General features: G+C 57.1%; 1 protein-coding gene across 2 annotated transcripts in view; it reads right to left on the minus strand.

The window, feature by feature from the left end:
- Positions 1–1,536: 1,536 nt before the first annotated feature.
- The window catches only part of BCORL1 (BCL6 corepressor like 1), a 30,430-nt gene continuing 9,794 nt past the window's right edge, over positions 1,537–22,172 (minus strand). For both annotated transcript variants that reach the window (XM_075008009.1, XM_075008008.1), the window contains exons 3-14: positions 19,190–19,265; positions 16,419–18,980; positions 15,826–15,991; positions 15,476–15,556; positions 14,796–15,200; positions 12,201–12,430; positions 11,877–12,086; positions 11,582–11,748; positions 11,233–11,378; positions 10,187–10,264; positions 8,091–8,244; positions 1,537–3,096 (exon numbers count right to left, since the gene is read on the minus strand). In XM_075008009.1, coding sequence (XP_074864110.1) covers positions 2,817–3,096; positions 8,091–8,244; positions 10,187–10,264; positions 11,233–11,378; positions 11,582–11,748; positions 11,877–12,086; positions 12,201–12,430; positions 14,796–15,200; positions 15,476–15,556; positions 15,826–15,991; positions 16,419–18,980; positions 19,190–19,265 — 4,555 coding nt within the window. In that variant the 3' untranslated portion in view covers positions 1,537–2,816. The remainder of the gene's footprint in view (positions 3,097–8,090; positions 8,245–10,186; positions 10,265–11,232; positions 11,379–11,581; positions 11,749–11,876; positions 12,087–12,200; positions 12,431–14,795; positions 15,201–15,475; positions 15,557–15,825; positions 15,992–16,418; positions 18,981–19,189; positions 19,266–22,172) is intronic.

The following is a 22,172-nucleotide window of genomic DNA, read 5'->3' on the forward strand; positions in this document are numbered from 1 at the left end:
TGCTGGCTCCTCCTGGGCCCCACGGCCCAGCTGCCGGATTAGAGCAGCCCCACGTGCAACTCACAGGGCCCAGGCATGGCTGATTGGTGCTCGGGGAGCTGGCTGCCGTGCCTGCCTGGAGCAAGAGCAGCCAGAGAGGGCCTGGCCACGGCCTGGCCAGATCTACAACAACCCCCGCCTGCCGCAGGCATTGCCAGAGCCAAGGCAGAGCAGGGCCAGGCTCCTCCTCACTCCAGCCTCCAGGTGTGGCATATTCCCTCTCCTGAGGCTCCCCCTCATAGCCTAGTGCCCCTCCTCTCCCGTCGGGTATCCAACCCTTCCGCTGCCCAGAATGGGGGCTGCAGGTCCCACTGACAGTGCAAGGGCCCTGCCTGGCTTGTACTGCTCAGAGCCCCCTCTGGCCCCCCAACTGCTCCCTGCACTGCCCCCCTGGTGCCCCATCCCTGGGCATGGCTGTGCTGCTGGACTGCTCCCAGCTGCCAGGCCAGCGAGGTGGTCACTGAACCAAAAGCAGCACAGTGCTCGCCCGGGGGCCCAGGCCCCAATGCCAGCTTCCCCATGGCCTCCTGTGGGGCAGGCCCAGACAGTAGGCAGGACCCCCACCCCAGGGGCTCATGGACCACACTGCCTGCCCCCCGGGAATGCTCAGGTTTGCTCTGCCAGCCTGCTGGGGGGTGGCCTTGTCTGGCGCCAGGGCCCCATCCTTTGACAGGGGGCTGGTCCAGGCAAGGTCCTGCCCTAGGCCCCCTGCTTAGGGCATGCAGAGGAACTGCTGAGAGAGTGACAGCAGCCTGGCCTTAGCTCCCTGCTCCCTCACCCATCAGCTACGCCTGGGAGAAGCAGGCGGCCGAGGGACTCCCCCACCGAACACACAGGGTGAGTGGCGAAGCACGGGCTGGGGCAGGGGCAAAGTCCATCTTGCTCCGCCTGCCTGGTCTCAGTTCTGTGCCCTGCCACCGTTCCCTGGGGAGCAGACAGGCCTGCGCCAAGGCCCCGGGGCTGGAGCTCTGTGCCTGGGCCTTCACAACCCCGCAGCAGCTCAGTCCCACACGGTGCTGGGAGCGAGGCCAATGCCCAGCTGAAGAACAGAGCTGAGAGTGAGGGACCAGGCCCGCCTGTGTGTAACCTCACTGCACGCAGCGCCTGCAGCAGCAGCTGGAAGCAAGGGAGGTGCCATGCAGCTTGCAGGGCCAGGAGCAGCAGGCTGGGGCACGTCCGACGAGGCTCACTGAAGTGGCTTGGGCTACCCGGGCAGAGCAGTGGAGGTGGCCGCTGCTTTCACTACCGCCAGCAGCTGATGCCCGGCCCAGGGCTTGCTGAGAGCACGCTGCGGGGGTGCCAGCCCCCACGGCTCCTGGGCTAGTCTGTGAGCTGGCAGTAACAACAGGCCAGAGCAGCGAATCTCACTAGTGCAGACCAGGACCAGCAGCTGCCTTGGTGCCCAGCAGGTAGGGTCACTTCTGCTGCTCAGCCCACAAACAGCAAACACCCCCCGCACCCACCCAGGTGGTAACCGGACACTCGGCACAGCCACAGAAGAGCCAGGAGGCAGGGGGCCTGATGCAGGTTTTTCTGTACATAAGTGTTTTTGACACCACAGCCGGTTGCGTATAATAAAACAGAAATCAGACAGAGCAGCCAGAATACACACCCAAAGGCAATAACCCTCAGCTTAAAAAAGGAGCTGTCTGGTCCCAGGAGGGGGAGGCAGACAAGTGGTGGTTGGGGGAGGCTACAACTGCCCCGGCTGGGAAGAAACACAACACAAATCAAAACCCACCCAACACTCCCACTGCAGGGCAGGGCAGGACAGCGGAGAGCCGGGAAACAGATTGTCCAGTCCTCAGCATCCTTGTTAGCACCTGTACAATAAAACTGTACCATCTACGCCGTGGTGCAGCCCTGCTCCCGCTGGGGCCGGGACTTGCCCCTCGGGCCAGCTCTCTGCAGTAGAACTGCTCCTTGGAACAGAAGAAAGGGGAGCGGGCAGGGGCCCGTCTGCATGCAGACACTGCCTCAGGGAGCCCGTGAGGATGGGAGGCAGCCAGGGGCCTGGCTCTCGGGCTACAGCTGCTTCTGCCAAGTGGCCCAGAAGAAGCCAGAAACAAGTGATGTCAATGAAATGCAGGAGACAGCCAGGCAGGCACCTGGGGGTGTCTGAGCCCCGGGCTGGAGATCAGCGCTCGGCCGGCCTTGCTTGTGGGAAGGGAACAGCCCCAGCAAGCTGGCAAGAGACGGGGGCTGCCCCAGGCCCTCCAATTTAACCTGGGGACCCTTGTGAGAGCTGGTCCCTTTGCTGCCAGGTGGCAGCACGTTGCTCACGGCATTCTCTGGGGCATCGTGGGAGAAGGGCTCTTCCCTACAGCCCGGGGCTCAGATAATCACAGTGATACAGACTCAGCAGAAACAAAAGAACCATTACAAATTAAATACTAATTAAATAAATACTATGGAAGACATTGGGGGAGGGCAGCTTGAGAGAGGCGCGGTTCTACGGGGCAGGGCAGAAGCACCCGCTGCCCCTCCTTTTGGAGCCCACGGTCCTACAGCCAGGAGGGCCCAGCTAAGGTAGCCCGGAGGGGCAGGGCCGAGCGAGGAGGGGACCTGCCGAGAGCTGCTGCTGCTCATCAGAGAGGGGCCTTGGGAAACCTTGGAGACAGGAGGAGTCTCTCCCCAGTCGGAGTTCAGGAGCCGCGAGGAGAGAACAATCAGCCAGAGACTCCAGGCCCTGCTGCTGGCATTGAGAAGGCTGCTTCCCATCAGTCCATATTATTGCCTCGTGACGCAGTCCGATGCAGGGAGAGCTCCAGCCCCCGTCAGCTGCTCCAGGCCTGGAACTCCACTGAGGAGCCCAGGAGCTGCAGCAGCTCCGGCTCATAACGCACCAACTCCACTGTCTCTGCGGGGCCCTGGGGGAGCAGCTCGGGGCTCTCAGGCACCTCCTCCGGGGCCAGCAGCTGGCTCGAGGACACCTGCCGCTGGAACTCCGCCTTGGGCAGGGTAGCAACTTCAAAGTGCGGGAAGCGTGCCTGGAATATGCGGGAGGAAAGCTTCAGCCTCTTGAGCACGTCCGAGAAGAGGAACCAGTTGCAGGGCCTGCGAGAGCAGCGAGAGAGGCACAGGTTAGTGAGGAGGGACCCACTGCACGTCCTCCCAGTAGCTCCACAGGGAGCACCCCTCCTCCTCTGCACGGATCGGGGCTAGAGAAGGGAAAAGCTGTGCGGTGGCAAGGGACTCAACTCGGAGGGCTCCTGCTGTCAGGACGGAAACCTCCTCGGACCTGCTAATCTTAGAGACAACTTCCTCGCTCAGAGCTGCAGCCGAGGGGGAAGGCTGCGACAGCCCCGACAGAGGGGAACTGATTACCGAACTGCATCATACCTTAGGGGCATGTGGTCGTGATTGGATCGCATTTAGAGTGTGCAAACAGAACTGAGGCCAGATTCAGAGCTATCGACAACTGGTGCTTGTAAAGGAGCAAATTCACACAGCTGGAAACAAGGATGGGCCAAGAGTTTATTCAGAAAAGTGTGACCGATGATTAGGCTGGGAGTTGTTTGGGAAAGCTTTATTACCCTCCTGCACGTGGCTGCCAAAGGAAGAAGGCTGTCTTGGCTAAAACCAGCCTGTTTGAGAGGGAAAGTGAATGCAGTTACAATGATTTTAAAATATGTACAGTAGACGCCCCCCCCCGCCCGGAGATACGTGCTCTCCCTTTGCGTGTATCTCAGGTTAACGCAACTGAGTAGCGGGGAGCTGGTGCTTCTCTGCTCCTGTCAGCCTGACTCTTGGCTGCCACCACTGACAGGAGCAGGGAAACTGAGCAACACAGCAGTGCTGGCCAGTTTCCCCGCTCCTGTGAGCAGGGGCAGCTCAGAGCCAGGCTCTGGGCCACCACCTACTCAGAGGAGACAGGAAACTGACCAGGAACGGCAGGGAAGCTGGGAACCAGGTGGCAGCTGGCTCTCTCCCCCCGCTCCCTTGGGGGAGCCAGAAAATTGAGCAGCGTACAAGCACGGGGGAGCCAGGCTGCTCCCGACTCGTGCACAATTTGAGGCATGCGAGGTTTCCCAGGAACGCAACCCATGTGTCTCTCCGGGGTCTGCTGCATCACAAACGGAGGACAGAGGAAGCTGTTCTCTGCTCATCCTGACACTCCCTCTTCCTGGGCCAGATGCCCCAGACTTTCCCACGCAGGAAATGGGGCCCCTCCATGCCCTGCACCGTCGCCAGGCTTAATGCCCCCCGGACCGGTCCCCGCAGAAGAGCAGCTCTGTGTGTACCCCTCCAGGCCCCAAGTGCAATGATTCTGAGCGACTGAGTTCCATGAACTTGGGACCTGCTACTTCTGGGTTCTCCCAGCAAAGTAAAAGCAACCCCCCAATGCCCTGCCCCACTTCCCAGAGCCCCAGCCCCCTAAGCCAGAGCCCAGACTGCCTCTCTCACCCCTGCCTTAAGTCTCAGCTTGGAGTCCCCTCTGCACCCCAAACTCCTCATCCCCAGCCCCACCCCACAGCCCCCACTGCCAGCCAGAGTCCTCACCTTCTGCACCTCAATGCCTACTCCAGCCCAGCACTCCAAATGTGGCCCCACCATGGAGGCTAGGGGAAGCTTTGAGCAGCTGCACCTAACCCCCTGTGAATCACTGACTGCTGGCAGAGTCAGGAGTCCTCCCCACCCACCTGAGGGTCTGAATGGCTTCTTCATTTCAGTGGGACTTAGGTACTGAAGCCTAACGAAGTGGCACTGCTCATATTAACTCACATTGCTGCCTGCTTGAAATTGCAGCGTAAGTATGATTTCAGTTAAAACAATCTCCCTGGTGCCAAGAGGCCTGCCTGTCCTTACCCAGGTGTATGTCGTTACAGGATGTTAACACAAGACAGCTGTGGCAAACGGAAGAGGGAACAAATCCAGGGCCCACATTGGCAAGTTCACGTTAAGTTTGCTGTGACCCGTGGGACCTTGCTTCCGAGACAGCCATCAGCCGTAACTAGGGAGCTGTGACTGAGCCGTATGTTAACACATTTTGTGTTCAGAGCTCTTCACAGAATAGCCAGATGCATAGGGCACCCAAAGATTTAGGGCACCACCAGGTCTTAATGTCCAGCTGCCCCTTCCTATACCTGTTCTGTGGCTCTGCTTCCCCCAGAGAGGATCTAGTTACCTTAAAAGCGAAAAACCTGCCAGAGCTATTAGCACAACCTGTGGAAAAAGCCATGCATGGGGTCATGAAACAGGCATTGCATTTGCCAGCTGCTCAGTCCACAGCACCTTAGTTTGCAATTGGCTTTGAAATTATTTCACTGGTTGGTTGCTGAAGATTATAAAATCCCATCTCAGAAAGCTTACTAACCCTCACCCCCTAGTCCTGGCTGCCTGCAAACAGCAACTGAGCCTCAATTCCTCCACCCAGGTACTCAGCCCATTTCACAGGTGGACAAAAAGAAGCTGAATGTTCAAAATTACAGCTGGGCAAAATGTTTCTGATTTGCTGAAAACCTCAGTTTTGGTAGTCCTGAAAATAGCCCCGAATTTGACAAAAATTCATTAAATAGTTTGGGCCAGAAGTGCTGGTTTGTGAATCTAGCCTGAAAAGTAAGACGTGGGTCTGTCCCCACATGAACTGAAACGTGTTTATGATTTCTCAGGGTTGCCAGCGTACTGACCCCAACCCCACTCACGGTTATGTTTACATTAGGGTCTCCACATAGCTAGGACTGGCACAACTGCCCGGGTGGGAATGCTGGCATAGACAGGGAGGTGGTGTTTTAAGGACTGTGGTGCTTAGGGCTGAGCAGAATCAGATAACATGAAATATGATTAAAAAACCCAGCTGGATCCCAGAGGAGAGTCTACACAAGCTGCTGCTGCTTCTGCCACTCTGGAGCTGAACAGAAGCCAGTGTAGCTATGGGAGGAAAAACGAAGACAGGTTTCCTCGAGTATGAAGGCTCTACGTGCCTGAGTACGGCTGGCCAAGAGTAACTAACTCCCTCCAGAATGCACGTACCATGGCCGTACTCCACTGCCTGCCAGGAGTGTCCTTGCCCGTGTTCAACTGGCAATCTGCTTCTGCCAGAAAGATTAAAGATTGATAGGCCTGGTGATTTTATTCCCACTAAGGTGACTATGGATGTCACTCATGCAGGCATTTACTCTGACTCTGAAATGTACCCATCTGTTTGTCTCAAAGGCCTGAGTTCATCAGGGAACTCAGACACTCCATCCAAGCAGTTCTTAAAAGAGCTTCGCTTAGAAGAAGATTATTCTTAAGTATTTTGAAAGGACGTGTCTTTGAGCCAGTGCCTCCTGTGCTTGTTTTATGGAAAAGGGTAAATCAGAACTACTTTAAAGTTGCAAATGCATCCCAAAAGATTTCCGCTCAGAAACACACCCACCTCTGCAGCAGGAAGCCAGAGCTGTTTAAAAGTGTACACCAACCCTAAGCAAGAGTTTAGACAGGAAGTACACATACACAAAGGAATTAAGAACATAAGAATGGCTATACTGGGTCAGACCAAAGGTCCATCTGGCCCAGTATTGTGTCTTCTGACAGTGGCCAAAGCCAGGTGCCTTAGAAGGAATGAACAGAACAGGTAATCATCAAGAGATCCATCCCCCCGTCACCCCAGCTTCTGACAAACAGAGGCTGGGGACACCATCTCTACCCATCTTGGCTAACAGCCATCGATGGACCTATCCTCCACGAATTTATCTAGCTCTTTTCTGAACCTTGTTATCGTCCTGGAATTCACAACATCCTCTGGGGCAAGGAGGTCCACCAGCTGACTGCGTGTTGTGCGAAGAACTTCCTTTTGTTGTTTTAAGCCAGCCACCTATTAATTTCATCTGATGACACCTACTTCTTGTGTAACGGGAAGGAGTAAATAACTCTTCTTCATTCACTACCCCAGTCATGATTTTATAGGCACCTATAATATGCCCCCTTAGCTGTCTCCTTTCCAAACTGAAAAGTCCCCGTCTTACGAACCTCTCCTCATCTGACAGACATTCTATACCCCAAAACATTTTGTTGCCCTTTTCTGAACTTTTTCCAATGCCAAAGTATCTCTTTTGAGACGAAGTGACCACATCTGCACGCCACATTAGAGATGTGGGTGTCCCATGGCTTTACGGAGAGGCAATGAGATAGGCTCTGTCTTATTCGCTATACTTTTCTTAATGATTTCTAGCATTCAGTTTGCTCTTTCAGCTGCTGCTGTACATCAAGTGGATGTTTTCAGAGAACTAAAGAAAACGTTCTCATGCGCATTTTTCATTCTTTTCTACGCTGTGGTCTGAGCGTCTTCCTACGGCTTGTTTCCTCCATTCCATTCACCAACAGAACAATGCTATGTATGCTGTTTTCTACGAGCCAGCTCTGTGCAGTGGGTAATGCCCCAGAAAGGGAACCAAGAGACTTCCTGGCTCTGCTGCACACTTGCTGTATAACCTTGGAGAGCTTGCAACCTCTCCCTGCCTCTACCGCCCAGCTGTAAAATGATAACAACACCTTGGCAGGGGCGCTAGAGCTGGGCTAGTCCCAGGAGACGAGCCACAAGCTGGGTGAGGTAATCATCTCTTACTAGACCAGCCTCTGTTGGGCAGAGGGACAATCTTTTGAGCTATGTAGACAGAGCTCTTCTTCTGACCAGAGGAAGAGCTCTGTGTGAGCTCAGAAGTTTCTCTCTCACCAACAGAAGTTGGTCAGCTCTGTTTAATGACATTTCTCCCACCTTGGCCAAGTGCTCTGAGGCCTACCAATGGATCATGCAAGATACGTGCAAAATGTTAACGTTCTCTATTAAGATTCTCTGGCACCTAAGGCTCTTGAAAGCACTCAAGCTGGAATTGTTTGTTGCTCATATAGAGAAAGCCCACGTACTCTGCATATTGCTCTGCTGGCTCTGAGAGCAGCCTGGGCCTACTTCCACCTCGGCTAACCCTGAAGACTCATGTTCTTTGTTCCTGCTCCCATTTTGCAATTAGCTCCCTGTCCCTGCCTCTGGCCCGTCCCCAAACCCCACCCCAAGGAGTCCCACCTTTACCCTGCCCCGGATTTGCTAGGCAAAAGAAATTAGCACTCACCCACGTGAGACCGACACCTGGAGGTTATAGCAAGGAAGCAGGGGCTTGTCGGAGAACTCAAAAATGAAGTTGTCCGCATCTTGCTCCTCTTCCTCCTGATCAGAGCTTCCGGGTGGGTTCAGTAGCAGGTCGCAGCCAATCCCATCCTTCCCCTCTGAAACAAGGAAAAAATAGATGTTGACACTTCCTGCACTGTCACTCTTGCTGGGGCAGAGGATTTCCCTGGGGTTTTGGGAGGAGCCAGAGGAAGGGACAGAAACTGTCTCTGCACCAAGAGCGAAGCTCAGAGTCCCCAGGCAGGAATCTGGCTTGGACAGCAGTGTCTTACTGCATGTTTCTGCTCCCAGTCCACTCAGGACACTACACTTGGGGTTTCAGGCTGTCTAGGACGGGCTTTCACCTGCTCCATGTGGTCTGTGTCACACAGGTACCACCAGACAAACAAGACCCAAGCTGCTGGCTGCAAACTCTGCTGGAGCAACCCCAGTATGCAGCACCCTGCTGCTGGACGCCTGGCCTCAGTTGGACAGGTCTTCCTTTAGAGCCCACAAACCACCAGCCAGGACGGTGTGATGTGACCAAGAGGCCGGCGTGCGTGGCTCAGGGCTGCAGGTCGTCAGAACTGCGGGGCAGGATTGAAGGCTGCTAGCAAAGAAGCATGTGGAAGAAACTGGCAGTCTTCCCAAATAGCCCAGCATTAGCCAATGCCACTAGCCTCTCTCCTGCATGAACACAACACACCACACCAAACTCAGAAACAAAACCCGGCTGAGTCTCCCCAGCACCTCCCACTGGAGGGGCTCCCCCCAGGGACTGCCCTGCATCCTTGCCCCGCTCTGAATCAAAAGGCAAACTTGGGAGTATCAGCTGAGTCCCTCCCAGAGCGCTTGCTCTCAGCCCTCCCTGAAATGCTGGCTTGGGGCTGTCCACCTTTCCCGAGTCCATTCCTCCAGCCCCTACCGGAACAGGGCCGCTCCCAGGGCTCAGGCTGGAGCGCTGCAGTGGGCTACTGCACCCGACAGCTGGTCCTCAGCAGGCCGAGTTGTGGTGGTGACTGTCACGCCCCCCGCACCACGTTTTATGAATATGAATCTGCATAACTCAGGATGCTTTACTACGCCGGGTAACAGCAATTTTAATGTTACCATGTGCAGATCCTACTTTTGTGCCTGGATCATTCTTGTATGTGAGGTTATAAATAGATCCACACTTCATATTTCTAATTCTAAATGTGCTAGTGAGGCCCATCACTGATGCCCCAGAACCTGCATGGCTTGGTGATCCGGGTGCAACTTCACTAACAGTTGAAGCCTGGGGTGAATGCCGGGCTGCAGGGGTAGGAACTTCTTTCTGCCGAAGGGTCTCAGACCCAGAGATCCCGTCGTGTCGTGGATCGACTGAACACAGCTAGTTTTAAAGGTACATCTTGAGCCTTCGGCGTTTGCTTGGAGAGAGAGACGCAGATCGAGCACGAGGCACTTAAAATGCCCATCGTGCTAAGGAACGGCCGCCTCAGCTCTGGGTTTGAGTTAAAACCTGGAGACTTAGCCTCTGCCTGGGAAAACTCCCCAGAGGAATAAAATGGTTTCCTCCTCTTCATTTTACCAGTGGACTACTGAGGTATTAACTCTAAAAACATCAGCCACGTGGAGGGTGACAAAGAAGGCAGAGCTACAGGTACTGCAACACGCCGAGGCAGTTCCACCTGGCAGCAGGAAGGGAGGGAGTGTGCTGCTTGGGACCTCTTGCCCTTTGCACTTGGGAGGAGGCATTCACGGGCAGGCAGGTATGTGTACAGCGCCTGCTAATCGCACGCTCCTGTTGTATGTGTGCAGCTAGAGGGGACCCGTATGGATGCACATTTGAAGAACAAGTCCCTTTCGGAAACTAGACAGTTCCCGAATCAGTGAATGATGTGTCATGCGAGCAGGCCCCAAGCCAGAGAGGGCTCCCTGCTCATTCTCTCCTTCTATATGTTGGCTGGGAGGGAGGCCACAGGTGGCACAAGTCCCAGCCTGTGTGACTGTTACCCACTGATCACCCAGCAGCTGCGCCATACTCTGCCCTGCAAGAGGAGTAGACTCAGCTGAACTCACCCAGCACAGAGCTGCTGTAGAAATCCCAGGCTGTTCTGGGGTCCCCATCAGCACGCCCTTGGAGGTCCAAGAGGTAATCTGCAAGAGAAGAGCAAGGCACGGAAGCACCTCTAGAGCAGCTCTGCGTGACCATCCTTTCTTCGGCAGAGCACGGAAGCGACGCACTCCTCACCACATGCCAAGACAACGGTAGACAAGGGACCACCACCCACCAGGAACAAACTCTCCGACCTCCCAACGACTGACCAAAGAGTGCGAGCCGGAGAAAGGAAGGGAGGGAGAACAACTCTCCAGTCCTCCGGAGTTACGGCTGGAGCTATCTGAAAGGGGTGTTTGCAAATACACGCACAAGAATGGAGGTGAGCTGAGAAGACCGCACATAACCAGGGGAAAACCAATCAGCTCGAACCCAGTGAGGAACAAAAAGGCATTAAATACAGTTTCGGGCAAAATTTTTGTCAACCCTTTACAGTTTCCTTTTTTCTCTGGGTCGCTCCACCTTGGTTCTGCACAAGACCCATAGCAACTGGAAACCAACAACACCAACACTGCACAAACAGCACAAGAAACAAACTGAGGTTTTGCTCTAAGCGTGCAGTTACGTGACTTGAATCCCAACTGCTCACAAGGGCAACTGAACACTCTGAAAACACCAAAGGGTTAAGAAGAAACACTCCTGCAGCTGAGAAGTGATGTTAACGAGCACTGAGGTTGCATAGTAAAAGCAGAAATTGCCAGCTAGGTGTGAACACACATCAGCCCTGCCTCTCGAGCCTGCTTTAGCTAGATGATACAGTTCTGGCATGATGGTTCTGTGTCTACAAGTGGAAAAGGAATCTTGTGCTGTAGTATTTGAGAAGCAGAACGGACTGGACACCAACGTGCACTGGAGAAGACGTTTATTCAACCTACCTTTGCTCCGGCACACCCTGATGAGTGTCACACAGACTTGTGTGTAACACCCATAGCTTGGGAAGCTGTTTTGGGATGAAAGGTTCTCTGTGTATAAACACCAATCATTGCCCTGCTCTCGGCTCAGCACTTACCACCAAGGAAGCTCTTCATCACCTCGCTGCTGGCCAGTTTCATAGCTGTCTGTCCCGAGTAAGTTGCGAGGGTGGGGTCAGCCCCGTACGAGAGCAAAAGCCACATGGTCTCCAGGTTGTCATTCACCACTGCATCGTGGACGGGCCTGGCGAGGGACAAGAACGTTACCAGAGGAAAAGGAGGTCTGGGCCATCCAGAGAGCAAACAAACAATCTGCTTCTTGCTAGCTGGCTCTGCGGCCAGAGGGTAGTTAGTGACACTGCCTGACAGACTCCCAGCCCCGGCAGCTGCTGTCTCACGAGTCTCTGCCCCAGTCCCTCCGGGCAAGCGTGCTGGGAGCTGGCTCACCTTGTGCCATCCTGTGCACTGCAGTTCACATTGGCACCATGCTCCAGCAGAACGTGCAGGATGTCGATCCACCCTCGGGCGCAGGCTTCGTGCAGTGCGGTGTAGCCAGCGTTGTCCCGGTGGTTCACCTCGCTGCTCTTCTTCTGCAGGCAGTAGAGCACCACGTCCTGGAGGAATGACACCACCAGAGGCCTGGTCACCCGCGCCACGAGAGAGGGCGTGGTTCTCCAGGCACTTGGCAGCAAGGCCCAGCAGAAGGAGGGGGCAGAAAAGGCACTCTTGGCCCCATGCTCACCTTGTAGCCGAGCCGCGCTGCTCGCTGCAGGAGAGTCTCCCCGGCATTCTTGTTCACGATCAGCCGCCGAGCCTCAGGGGGGATGTGCTGAGTCACAGGCAATTCGGGGGAGGTTCCCGGGCTGGCCCGCCGTGATGACTTGCAGGGTGGCCACAGCTCTGGGGACTTTTTCAGAGAGCGGGGCTTGGGCTGATTCCAGTGCCCTTTGACCTGGAAACAGATGGCGGGAGCTTCCTCAGCATAGCTGGATGCAGCTGAACCAGCTAGCCCTGTGCCCCGTGCATGCTAGGTTCCTGATCCCCCCGCCCCATGCCCGGATCGTACCTTCCCCTCGTCACAGATCCCTGCCAGGTGTTTTGTTTTACATTTGCGTTTTCCTGATGGTTTCTCCAGTGCTTCCTGGAGGGAGGCGTTGTCCGGGTGATCCAGGAGGAAGCCATTTCGGAAGTCCGGGCGCCCCTGGGACTTGCGGGGCGATGGGGAAAGCCTGCTCCTCAGTCGTAGCTCGGAGCCTTTGCCTTGGGAACGTTCCTTCTGCTTCCGGTACCTGAAATCTAAGGAAAGATTTGGTTTGCAGGACCCAGCGACAAACACAACGGGGCCCTGACTTCCCTCGCTGGGTCCAGGGTAGCCAGCCCCTGCAGGACTTTCCTGGGTCAGGCCTGGCAGCCTGGGACCAGGTCCATCGAAGCCACCACTGCTGTTTCTAGGAGCCCAGTACAGAACAGTTATAAACAGTAACAGGGATGAACACAGCCCACCGAAAATGAAAGCGCATCAGTGGGACGCACGATGACAGAAGGCCTGACTGGCACCACCCGCTGCAGTCCTGTGAGCTGAGCAGGCGCGGAAGGGCTGGTCAGGCACTTGCTGGATACGCTGTTTCTCCAGACAATGAGGCCTGTTGCTGTGCACTGGGACAGCACCCGGGGAGCTGAGTCTGTTTTCTCATCCTGTTGGCACCATCTCCGGTGGGTTAAGAAGGGCATTAACAAAATCAGCATCCAGTAGTCACACTGCCACAGGCTGTGATCCATTCAGCTCTTAAAAGCTACGCAGTGCTGGTGAGCGACAACTAAGGGAAAAAACAGGGACTCCTCCTGTCCCCAGGGGTAGCTGCTGTTCCACCTACTGCTGAACTGGGCCCTGCACTGCCGTCTGTGCTGCCTTTTCAATCATTTTTCTTTTCTCTCCCTCTCAAGTGCAACTCAAAGGCTCTGTTTACATGCACAGAAGCAAGGACGCATGGAGCTAAAATTTCCTCAGTGGAAATGGGGACTCTTCCCTCCTGCTATGTAATACAGGGTTGCTTGTTACAGAACACCGGAACTTCAGGCAAAGGCATGCAATTTTCCACAAACCATAACACCCCAATCATTAGGGCACAATCTTCAGTGGAAGACAGTAAGGTGTGTGATGAGAAAATAAGGCCCTTGGTTGCAAAGACGGGGAGAATAAAACTTGCATGTGCAGAGCAGTGCATGGGCATTTGGGTATATGTGGGTAAATACCAGCAAACTGCTTTCAAGTGGGGCTGTCGGGGACCACAGCACTCGGCAGGTCAGAAACACTGCCAGAGGAGAGCATTATCCGATTGACCGGGTCATAGGCTAAGCCAGAGGGAGTCATGACAGGTAAGTCACTTTGCTTGTCCACAGGGACAAGGCCACCTGCTTCCCAAGGGAATGCATGCACATGAAACTGACGTAAGGACAATACAGGTGCAGGTTGTACTATAACTCCAGCTCTGTCCTCCTGCTTTGCAAAGGAATGATGGTTTCCCTATGGAACAGGCTGAAACCAAGTTCTGCCACCAGCCTTATGTGACTGCCCCTGCAGCCCGTCCATCAATAACTTTGCAGTGAAAAACTGGTTTGGACCATGTTGTCAAGCAAAGGAGAAACTTTCTGAAGAAAACTGGGCGGGTGCTCTTGTTAGAGCCACACACGAGGTGGACTGGGTGCAGGCAGACCGTCCCAGGCAGCTCCTTCAAGGGTCCCTAGTCCAATCGCAGTAGCATGCTCCTGCTTGATACCAGCAGTCCCACAAGAGGGACACAAGTTAGAAGGGACCAGCAGAGCAGCACACATAGGCCAGGCTGTGCTGCAGCTCCAGAAGATGACAAAATGCCTTGAATTCCTAAAGCTTCACAAATGGGCCCAGAGCCTGGAAAGGGAGAGCTGGCAAGTAACAGGCCCAGGAATCAATCGGGGGAGGGGAAACAGCTCCTGAGGATGTGGGTCACTGGTTGAGCCACAGGCAGAGCGGGAGCTCGGGAGATGGCAACCGGAGAGCAGCATGGAATGGGATGAAACGGGAGGGAGGTTAAAGCAGCGTTCTATCACAGCCCCGAACGGGCACAGTGGGAAAAGGTTCGCCCCACAGCTCCGGGCTCTGTGCCAGACTCTCACACCTCCAGCTCCCCATGTCCCCTCTCTCCTAGGCTCCTGCTGGGCCCCACTCACCTGCAGAAGCCCAGTGCTTATCACGTAGAAAAACAAGGCCTTAGTCTGTGTGCGCAAAAGCCTGTCTGAGTTCTCTCTACTCCTGCCAAGGTAAGCACTACCCTTGGGGAGTCCACATTTACCCAGCACAGTTATACCAGGCCTCCTTCTTTCCTGCTCCTGGCCCAGCCTGCAACTGAGGTCAGTGCCCAATTAAGAGCAGCTCATAAGCTGGGGGTCCCGGCCCCCTCATTTACAGCAAATGTTCTGTAAAGGGCAGGAGGCCCACTGCAGTGGCAACACAAGGGAGGGAACAGTCCCTGAAGGGCAGTACGTGCAGCCCATGGCCTACAGGGCTTAGAGCTGATGCATGGGCTCAGCCAGGACTCTAGGAGCAGTGCTGGGACAAGAGGCTGGCCTGGAAGAGACCCTGCAGGCTAGCCAGCCGGGCCATCCCCTCTGCCAGCACTGGTACCTGCTTTCGATTTCCGCCTCCGATGGGAGTAGCAGCTCACATGTTCCTCCTCTTCGCGCTCGGTCAGGTACTCCCCAGTCTGGTACTTCCGGCTCTTCTGCCGTCTCCTCTTCTTCCTCCTGACGTGGCTGTTGTCCTCCTCCTCGTTGGGGTCCCACAGCTGCTTTGGTGCCTCCACTCTCCAGGGCAGCTCCCGGGCCCTCCTCAGGTGGCAGCTGCCCTTTTCTGACTGAGACCTGTCTCTGGCTCTGCGGCTGTGATAGCGGGACATCCTGTGGGATTTCCTCAGCCGGCGCCGTTTCAAGGATGTCTCCTCCTCCCGCTCCTCCTCCAGCAAGGGTAGGATCTCCTGGCCAGTCACCTCGCACTCTCCTCTCACACTAACAGAGGAGCTGCCAACACTACCTGCAGAGATCACACAAAGTATGTCCAGTGGGTAGACTGCTCAACACAAACAGAGCCAGAAGTGCCCACAAGAACGCTCCCCCAGCTAGGGAAGTGGGGGCAGGACAGCCCGTCCTTAAGAGCGTCTGACAGGATCATGCGGACAGGGACATGCACCTGCTCCCCCAAGCCCATGCCGCCCCAATCACACTCCCACGCGTGAGGCACAGGGCTGGCAGTGCCTAGCAGACAGGACCCCTCAGCCTCTGCCTCCGGGGTCTGCTGCAGACACCAACCTGACTGACTGCGTGTCCGGCTGCTCAGCACCACCGGGATGAAGTCACGGAAATTGTTCTTGGGCTTCTTCTCCAGGTAACCTGGGGAGGGAGGAGAACCCTGAGGACTAAGACCAAGAGGGAACCAGGAGCTGAGCCAGGACAGCTGGTGTGGGAACAACAATGCACCACATTATGCTGGATCCCGCCACAGGATTCTAACCAGCTGCAGAATGCCCAGCTCCACAGCAGCCCAGCTCCAGGAGACCTGGCCGCTGGCTGTGCTGACAGACAAGGGGAGCAGCGCGCCAAGACAAAGCTGAGGCCTGGCTCTGCGAGGGAAGACCACTGGCCTGATTTCGTAAGGGTACCTTCCTCGTGGCCGCTCCCACGAGGCCCGGGAGAGTGGAGCTCGGTCTTCGCTGGCCGCCGGCGCTTGCGCTTGCCCCTGAGGCTACTGTGCTCACTCACAGACCCCGGGCCCACTCGGCTTTCTCGCCTGCTGAGCTCATGCAGGTCCTCACGATGCTTCCGCCACTGCAAATGCAGAATGGGACGAGTTGCAGTCCAAGCTTCAATGCGAGCCTCACCATGCCAGGGCGGGAGTGACCCTGCACAGTCCCCCCACTGCCAGCCCCATCACTTCCTCTCCATCCAACCCACACCCTCCCAGCTGCACCAAGGCCCCTCAATCCCAACCCGCTGTCCTAGTCACCACCCCAGTGCCAAGAAACACTGACCAGCCCCAGTGACGTTCCCCAAACCAATCCGTGCAGCCAGTCGCCAAACCCTCCTGCAGCCCCAGCAGTGGGCTCCTCCGTACGCAGCCACCCCTGCCTGACTTCGGCCGGGACCCCCAATGTTACCCTAGGATGGCGGGCCCCAGCACGGGAATGATCGGTGGTTGGACGCTGCCTGCCTCCCCCCACGGAGCTGGCAATGCTCTTCAGCAGCTCTCACCCACCTTCCAACCATGCAAGCTCCGGCTCCCAGACTTGCTCAGGGCCTCCTCTCCATCCCTGGCTCTGCACTTCAATCTCTTGTGGGCCTGCTTGTCCCGCCCGTCGTGCTGCCGTTTGGATTTGCAGCACAGGCTGCCCTCCTGTTTGGTCGGGGCTGCTCCCTTGAATGGAGTCTCAGGAAAGCCCTTGGGTGCTGTCCCTGCTCGCAGACAAGCCAAAGAGGCAAATGGCACATCGCAGTCCACTTGCTCCTTCTTGACTCGGCACAGGTCCACCTGGTGCACACACGGGGGGGCCTCCGGGGCCGGCTGCTCCCGGGCTACCTCTCCTCCCAGCTCCTTGCACTGACTCTCCAGAGGTGCAGCTGGCAACCCAGGGGTCGGCTGCAGGCTCTGCTGATTGGCTACAGGCAGCTCGTGGGACAGATAGGCAGCTAACACTTGGCTTTTAGGTTTTGAATCTCCTGACTGCTTGAGGCTGCAGCTCCCGGGGGAAGCCTCAGTCTGTCCAATGCTCTTTCTCCCCAAGTCTGCCCCTGGCTCCTCACTCCCTTGGCTCCTGGATGGGCTTTCTGCCTTCCCCTTCCCCGCCTTCGCGTCTGCAGCACTGGTCTGAAGAGATGGGGCGACAGCTGTGGGAACTGGGTTGACAGGTTCCTTACAGACTTTGGGTGAGGCCCTGCAGTTCTTGGCTTTGGACACAGCTTCCCACTCTAGTCCCTCTGGGCCCTTGGGGGCGGCTGGGCCTGACTCTGCGGGCTGCACGCTGGGAAAGGCAGGGACCTCGCCCACCCCGCAGGGCTTGGAGGAGCCACTCTGATTCAGGGGCAGCTGGCCGGTTGTGGAGATGCCAACTGAAAGCAGAGGGGCCTGGGGATAAGGAGGCCACCCGACGGGCAGAAGCTGGGGGCTGGATGGTTTCCCATTTACTGGGCAGCGGGGGTAAACGCTTCCCTGACCAGGATTCCAGAGAGAGAGTTCTTTGGATTGGCACAACGGAGGAACAGAACGGAGGAACCGCCTCCCAGGGTCCTGGGGGCCCTCCACACTAGCCTGGCTGCCTTTTTTCCCCGAGGGCGGCCCAGCATTTCGGGGGTCTCCCTGATCGACGATGGAAATGGGCTCCTGTTTGGGGAGGTGCAGCGGGTCCCGGCTGTAGCTAATGCTGGAGTCTTTGCTGAGCAGGAGCGAGGCAGGCACTGGGTTGGCCACCCCCACATAGGTGCCTGGAATGGTGCTAATGAGGGCGGTGGAGTTTTTCATCCAGGAGCCCTGCTCCCCGTTGCGCAGGAAGTCAGGGAAGATGACCAAGGGAGGGGTGGTGCCCAGGCAGGAGGTCACGCTGCTGCCGGCGCTCTGGGCTGCCCGCTGGGACTTGGAGAGGACCGTTGTGAGCACAGCCTTGCCGCTGGTGTGCACCGGTGTTAGGATGGGCATGGGAGGCGTCTTTCGCTGGCTGGGCGGGGGCAGCTTCTGGCGGTTGGATTTGGAGGACAGATCAAGAGGCATCTCGCTGCATTCTGGGAAGGAGACCATCTCACGCTCCAGCTGTGGAGGGGACTTCAAGGGAGAAAGTGAAGTGGTGGCCCCTTGAGCCAGCTGCTCGGGAGCGCCAGCGGCCCTGGTGTGCAGGCCAGAGGCCGGAGCAGGGGCTGCACTTCCACACGACGCTGCCAGGGAAGTCTGGCTGGGTGAAACCGACGAGCCCTCCATGGCTGGGGAAGGACCATCAACAACTGCAGTTGCTTGGGTGCTGCTCCCAGCTGCAGGTGATGGGCAGCTCAGCTGGTTCACCTCCACAGACACCAGTTTGGAGTCTGACGCCAAGGGCCTAGCCACGGAGAGGGTACAGGGATATGAGCGCAGCTCCGGGGATGCAATGATACCTGGCAGGCCGCGCTCCTGCAGGTAGGAGGGAAGGATGGGGAGCGCGAGGGTGGAGGGGACTCCAAGGGCATTGGGAAGAGTAGCCACGCTGAGTGGCTGCCCGCAGCTGGAGGGTGGGATGTACACCAGGGGCTGGCTTGGGGCCAGCACTGCCCCCGGCTGAAAAGACAGAGGCATTTTTTGCATAGCTGGGGCCTGAGCTGTGGAAAAGCACACGCTAGTCAAGGTGAAGGTGGCCGGGGTGGATGCAAGGGCATTGCAGCTGGAGGCAACCACAGGCAGCGGCTGCTCCACAAGCGCGCCTGCCCCTGGAGTTCCAGCATTCAGGGCGTTCTTCCCTTTCCCGCCAGGCTCGCCGTCTGGCGCCTCGGGGCAGGCTGCAGAAGCATCAGCCTGCTTGTCGCTGGGAAGAGCTGTGGGTGCCCAGGCGCTGTCTGTGCTGCTGCTCTCAGGCGCCCCAGCTCCTGGGACTGCAGGCTCCAGCCCTGTGCCATCTCCCTGGTTTGCCAGAGGGCCCAGCACGTTATCCTCTAGCACTGCTTTCCCGGCACACACTGGCTGCGGGTAGGGATTGGGCAGCTGCTCTTCCAGCTTGGGCCCAAGTTTGTCCTCCACACTGCCATTCGCCTCCAGGCCCTGGGCATTGCTGCCACCGCTACTGACTGCCGTGAGCTCCACCTGCAATGAGAAAGGGAGACGGGACCCCCGGTGGCTGAGCCAGCATTCCCAGCGGGAAGGGCTGCCGCCACTCTTCCCTGGGTCTTTGTAGGACAGGGAGAAGCCCACAGGAAAGGGGAGCAGTAAGGCCCACCATGCCATCCCAGGGCACTCATTGCCTCCCATGGCCCCTTCCCTCGCAGCCCACCCGGTCTGTACAAGGAGCTCACCTTGGAAAGGCTGCTGCCCACGCAAAACTCCTGGGAGCTGCTCTTGTTAGACTCCTCATCAGAAAGCGGGGCTCCCCTACGACAGAGATGAGACAAGGGAGGCACAATGAACCCCAGGGCAGTCTCCTGGCCCATCCTCAGCTCCGTGCTGCACACAGGCCTGTGAGTCAGAAGGGACTTGCTGGCCACAGGGGAGTGGGTGGGGACTCCTGGCCTCTCCAGGCCCATCCCTGTGCTGCTTTCCAAATTCAGAGCAGCCGGTACACCCTGGAAGGCCAGCCAGTGCCTGCCTGCAGTGGCTTCCAGGGCTCAAGCAATGAGGAGCCAGGGATCCCTCTGAAGCCGGCTCTGGGCAAAGAGACACCAGGTACCTTGCAGACGATTGCCTCTTTGAGAGGAGATGGAAAGCACTGGCCTAGAAGTTCCACGGCGGTTGGGAAGTGACAGTTGGCAAATGAAGCCACAGCACAGGGGTGGAGAGACCCATCAAACCACCATCACCCGAAGGGCGGCCAGGCTCACATCCCTCTCCCACCCACCCTGCCAATACCCACACATGCTACACCTGTTCATTCCCCACCAGGTACACTACCCCCTACAGGCCCTGATTCCTACCCTCCCCCATCCAGTCTTCTAGCCACACGTTAGCTAATAACCCTGGTTCTGGTCCAAACCCAAACAGCGCCTCCCTTCCACTGGCAATTTTAATCCCACACCTACTCTGTGTTCCAGTGTGACCCTCTGTGCTCCAAGCCAAACCATCCACACTTCTCCCCTCCTGTTCCTTCTCCCATCCCTAGGGCAGCAGCATGGGCTATGTGCCTCCCTCACACACCCGTCAGAACCCTGTCATCCCTCCAGGAGCCTGAGCACATTCAGCCGGAGACACCGGGGCCTGGAGCATGTGACTGGAGCAGCTCCCTTGAGACATCCTGCGCTGGGGGTGGATGTCTGTGTATTTTAACCCCTTATCTTTCACAAGGCAGAAATAGGGCAGTTTACTGAGTGAAACAAAGGAGTTCCGCAGGCAAGAAGTGCGAATTCAGAGTATAAGGAAGGGGATCAACTCCAAAGAAAGGAGACGGGGGCCAGTGGTAACAATCGTGCCCATGACTTGGCCATGACAGAAGAGCCGAAAACACAATACTTCTGCCTAAATCACACCTGAAAAGGAGCTGCTCCCACAGTATCCCGCACAGGGCTCTGCATTCTGGGAAGTCTGAGGTCCCACCTGTCTGCTGACCACAGCCTGTGGGAGTTAACTGCAGGGAAAGCTATCGGGAGCAGAACAGACACTGTGAGTGATGCAGCTGAAATTTCCTTTTCTCCTCTCCTTTGGCTGCTATCTCAGGGATTAAGTGATGCAAACTTCCAAACCCAGCGTCCAGTACTGGCACTCCACTCTCTTGGCCACCCTAAGGCTGCCCTGCAAGGGATATAGCTGCTGAAGTTGCATACTTGACTAATGACTTCCAGGTGGCCATCGTGGCAGAGCAAACATCTTGGGGTTGGGCCATCTCACCTACTCCTTTCCAGATGCCTCGGTACCATGTCCCCACATCAGCTCCACAATGCATGGTACAACTATGTCACAAACCCAGGGTCGGTTTTCCCACAGCTGCAGGGGTTCCCGTGTGCGATGGCAAAGCACAGCACTGAGCACAGGCCCCTTGTGGCCTTTGGTCCAGGCATCATCCTGGCTGTTATTCTTTCCAAGCACAACTCGATGGGGATTTCTTCAACCTGGATTTCCCAGTTACTCAGGCAGCACATGGCTTAAGAGGATTGTTATTAATAAGGGGAGATCAGATTTCTGCAATGGGCAGCAGCAAGACCCAGACAGCAGCTGAGAGGTGATGGGCCAGAGGGCAGATGGGTCGGAATCCCAAGGGAACAGCCCTTAGATCTAACACCTGAGATAGGCTTTTCGCAGTTTGGGCCCTGGGAAAACACAGCTCAGGCACAGAATCCAGGTCCTGTTTCGTGCCCGCTTTGCTAGCCAGGGTGTGGAGGCAGGCAGGAGGAACATGCCCAAAGCCAGGTGGGATTTGGAGCCAAACCTGGATTCTCCCCAGCAGGCACGTGTGTTCTGTTAATGCCACTGAGCTGGCCAGGGATGGAAATCCCCAGCACCTTGAGCCTAAGCTGGCCTCCCTCGGTCCTCCGGCGAGACACGGAACGTGCATGAACTGTGCGCTTTCGGAACAGTGCAAGAGATGTGCCGACAGTACCTGTGTGCCCCCAACACTCCCCTCGGCCACAAAGCTGGACCGCGGATATGCCAAAAAAAGGCCCAGTTAAGGGGACTTCCTCCACCCTGCCCCCACCCGAATGCTGAGCAGAACCCCATGGCCCTGTGGGACATCTGCTCAGCCCATGCCTTCAGCCAGGGAGGCTCTGGAGGGACTGGGTGGGATCGGCGAACGGGCAGGGCCCTTCGGGAGCTGAGCCCTTGGCCGGGCAGGCATCTCCGTGACAACAAGCCGGACAGCTGGCACGGAGAGCAGCCTATGCAGCAGAGCCGGGAGCTGCGTTCAGCTCCGCCTCCCGCTCCCACGCCAGTCCTGGCCCCCGCGGCAGCAGAGGCAGGGACGTGGCAGGGGCAGCAGGTGGAGCTAGAGCGCAGCGCCTGGCCCCGCAACGGCGCAGGCAGCTTCGCGAGGAGCAGGCCCACGCGAGGGACCAGCCCAGCAGCTCCACGCCCTGGGGCTCTGGCCAGTGAGGGCGGCCGGCCAGCCAGAGGGGGGCGCCCCACGCGCCCCACGGGAGGCCTTCCGTCCGTTCAAGCTGCCCCAAACCATGCCCTGGCCCTTCCCGTCTCCAAGGCCCCATGCAGCGGCACGCGCAAGCTGCTAACGCACAGGCGAGCTGCCGGCTGGGAAGCCGGGCAAGGAGCTGAACTTGTCCGTCAGCTTCTGAGCCAGGCTCCGGTCGAGCACCACTCTTGCTCCTGAGGCCAAGCTAGCAGCCTGCTCTTCTGAGA

The sequence above is a fragment of the Carettochelys insculpta genome, chromosome 13, assembly GCF_033958435.1.
Source record: "Carettochelys insculpta isolate YL-2023 chromosome 13, ASM3395843v1, whole genome shotgun sequence".
Lineage (NCBI taxonomy): Eukaryota > Metazoa > Chordata > Testudines > Carettochelyidae > Carettochelys > Carettochelys insculpta.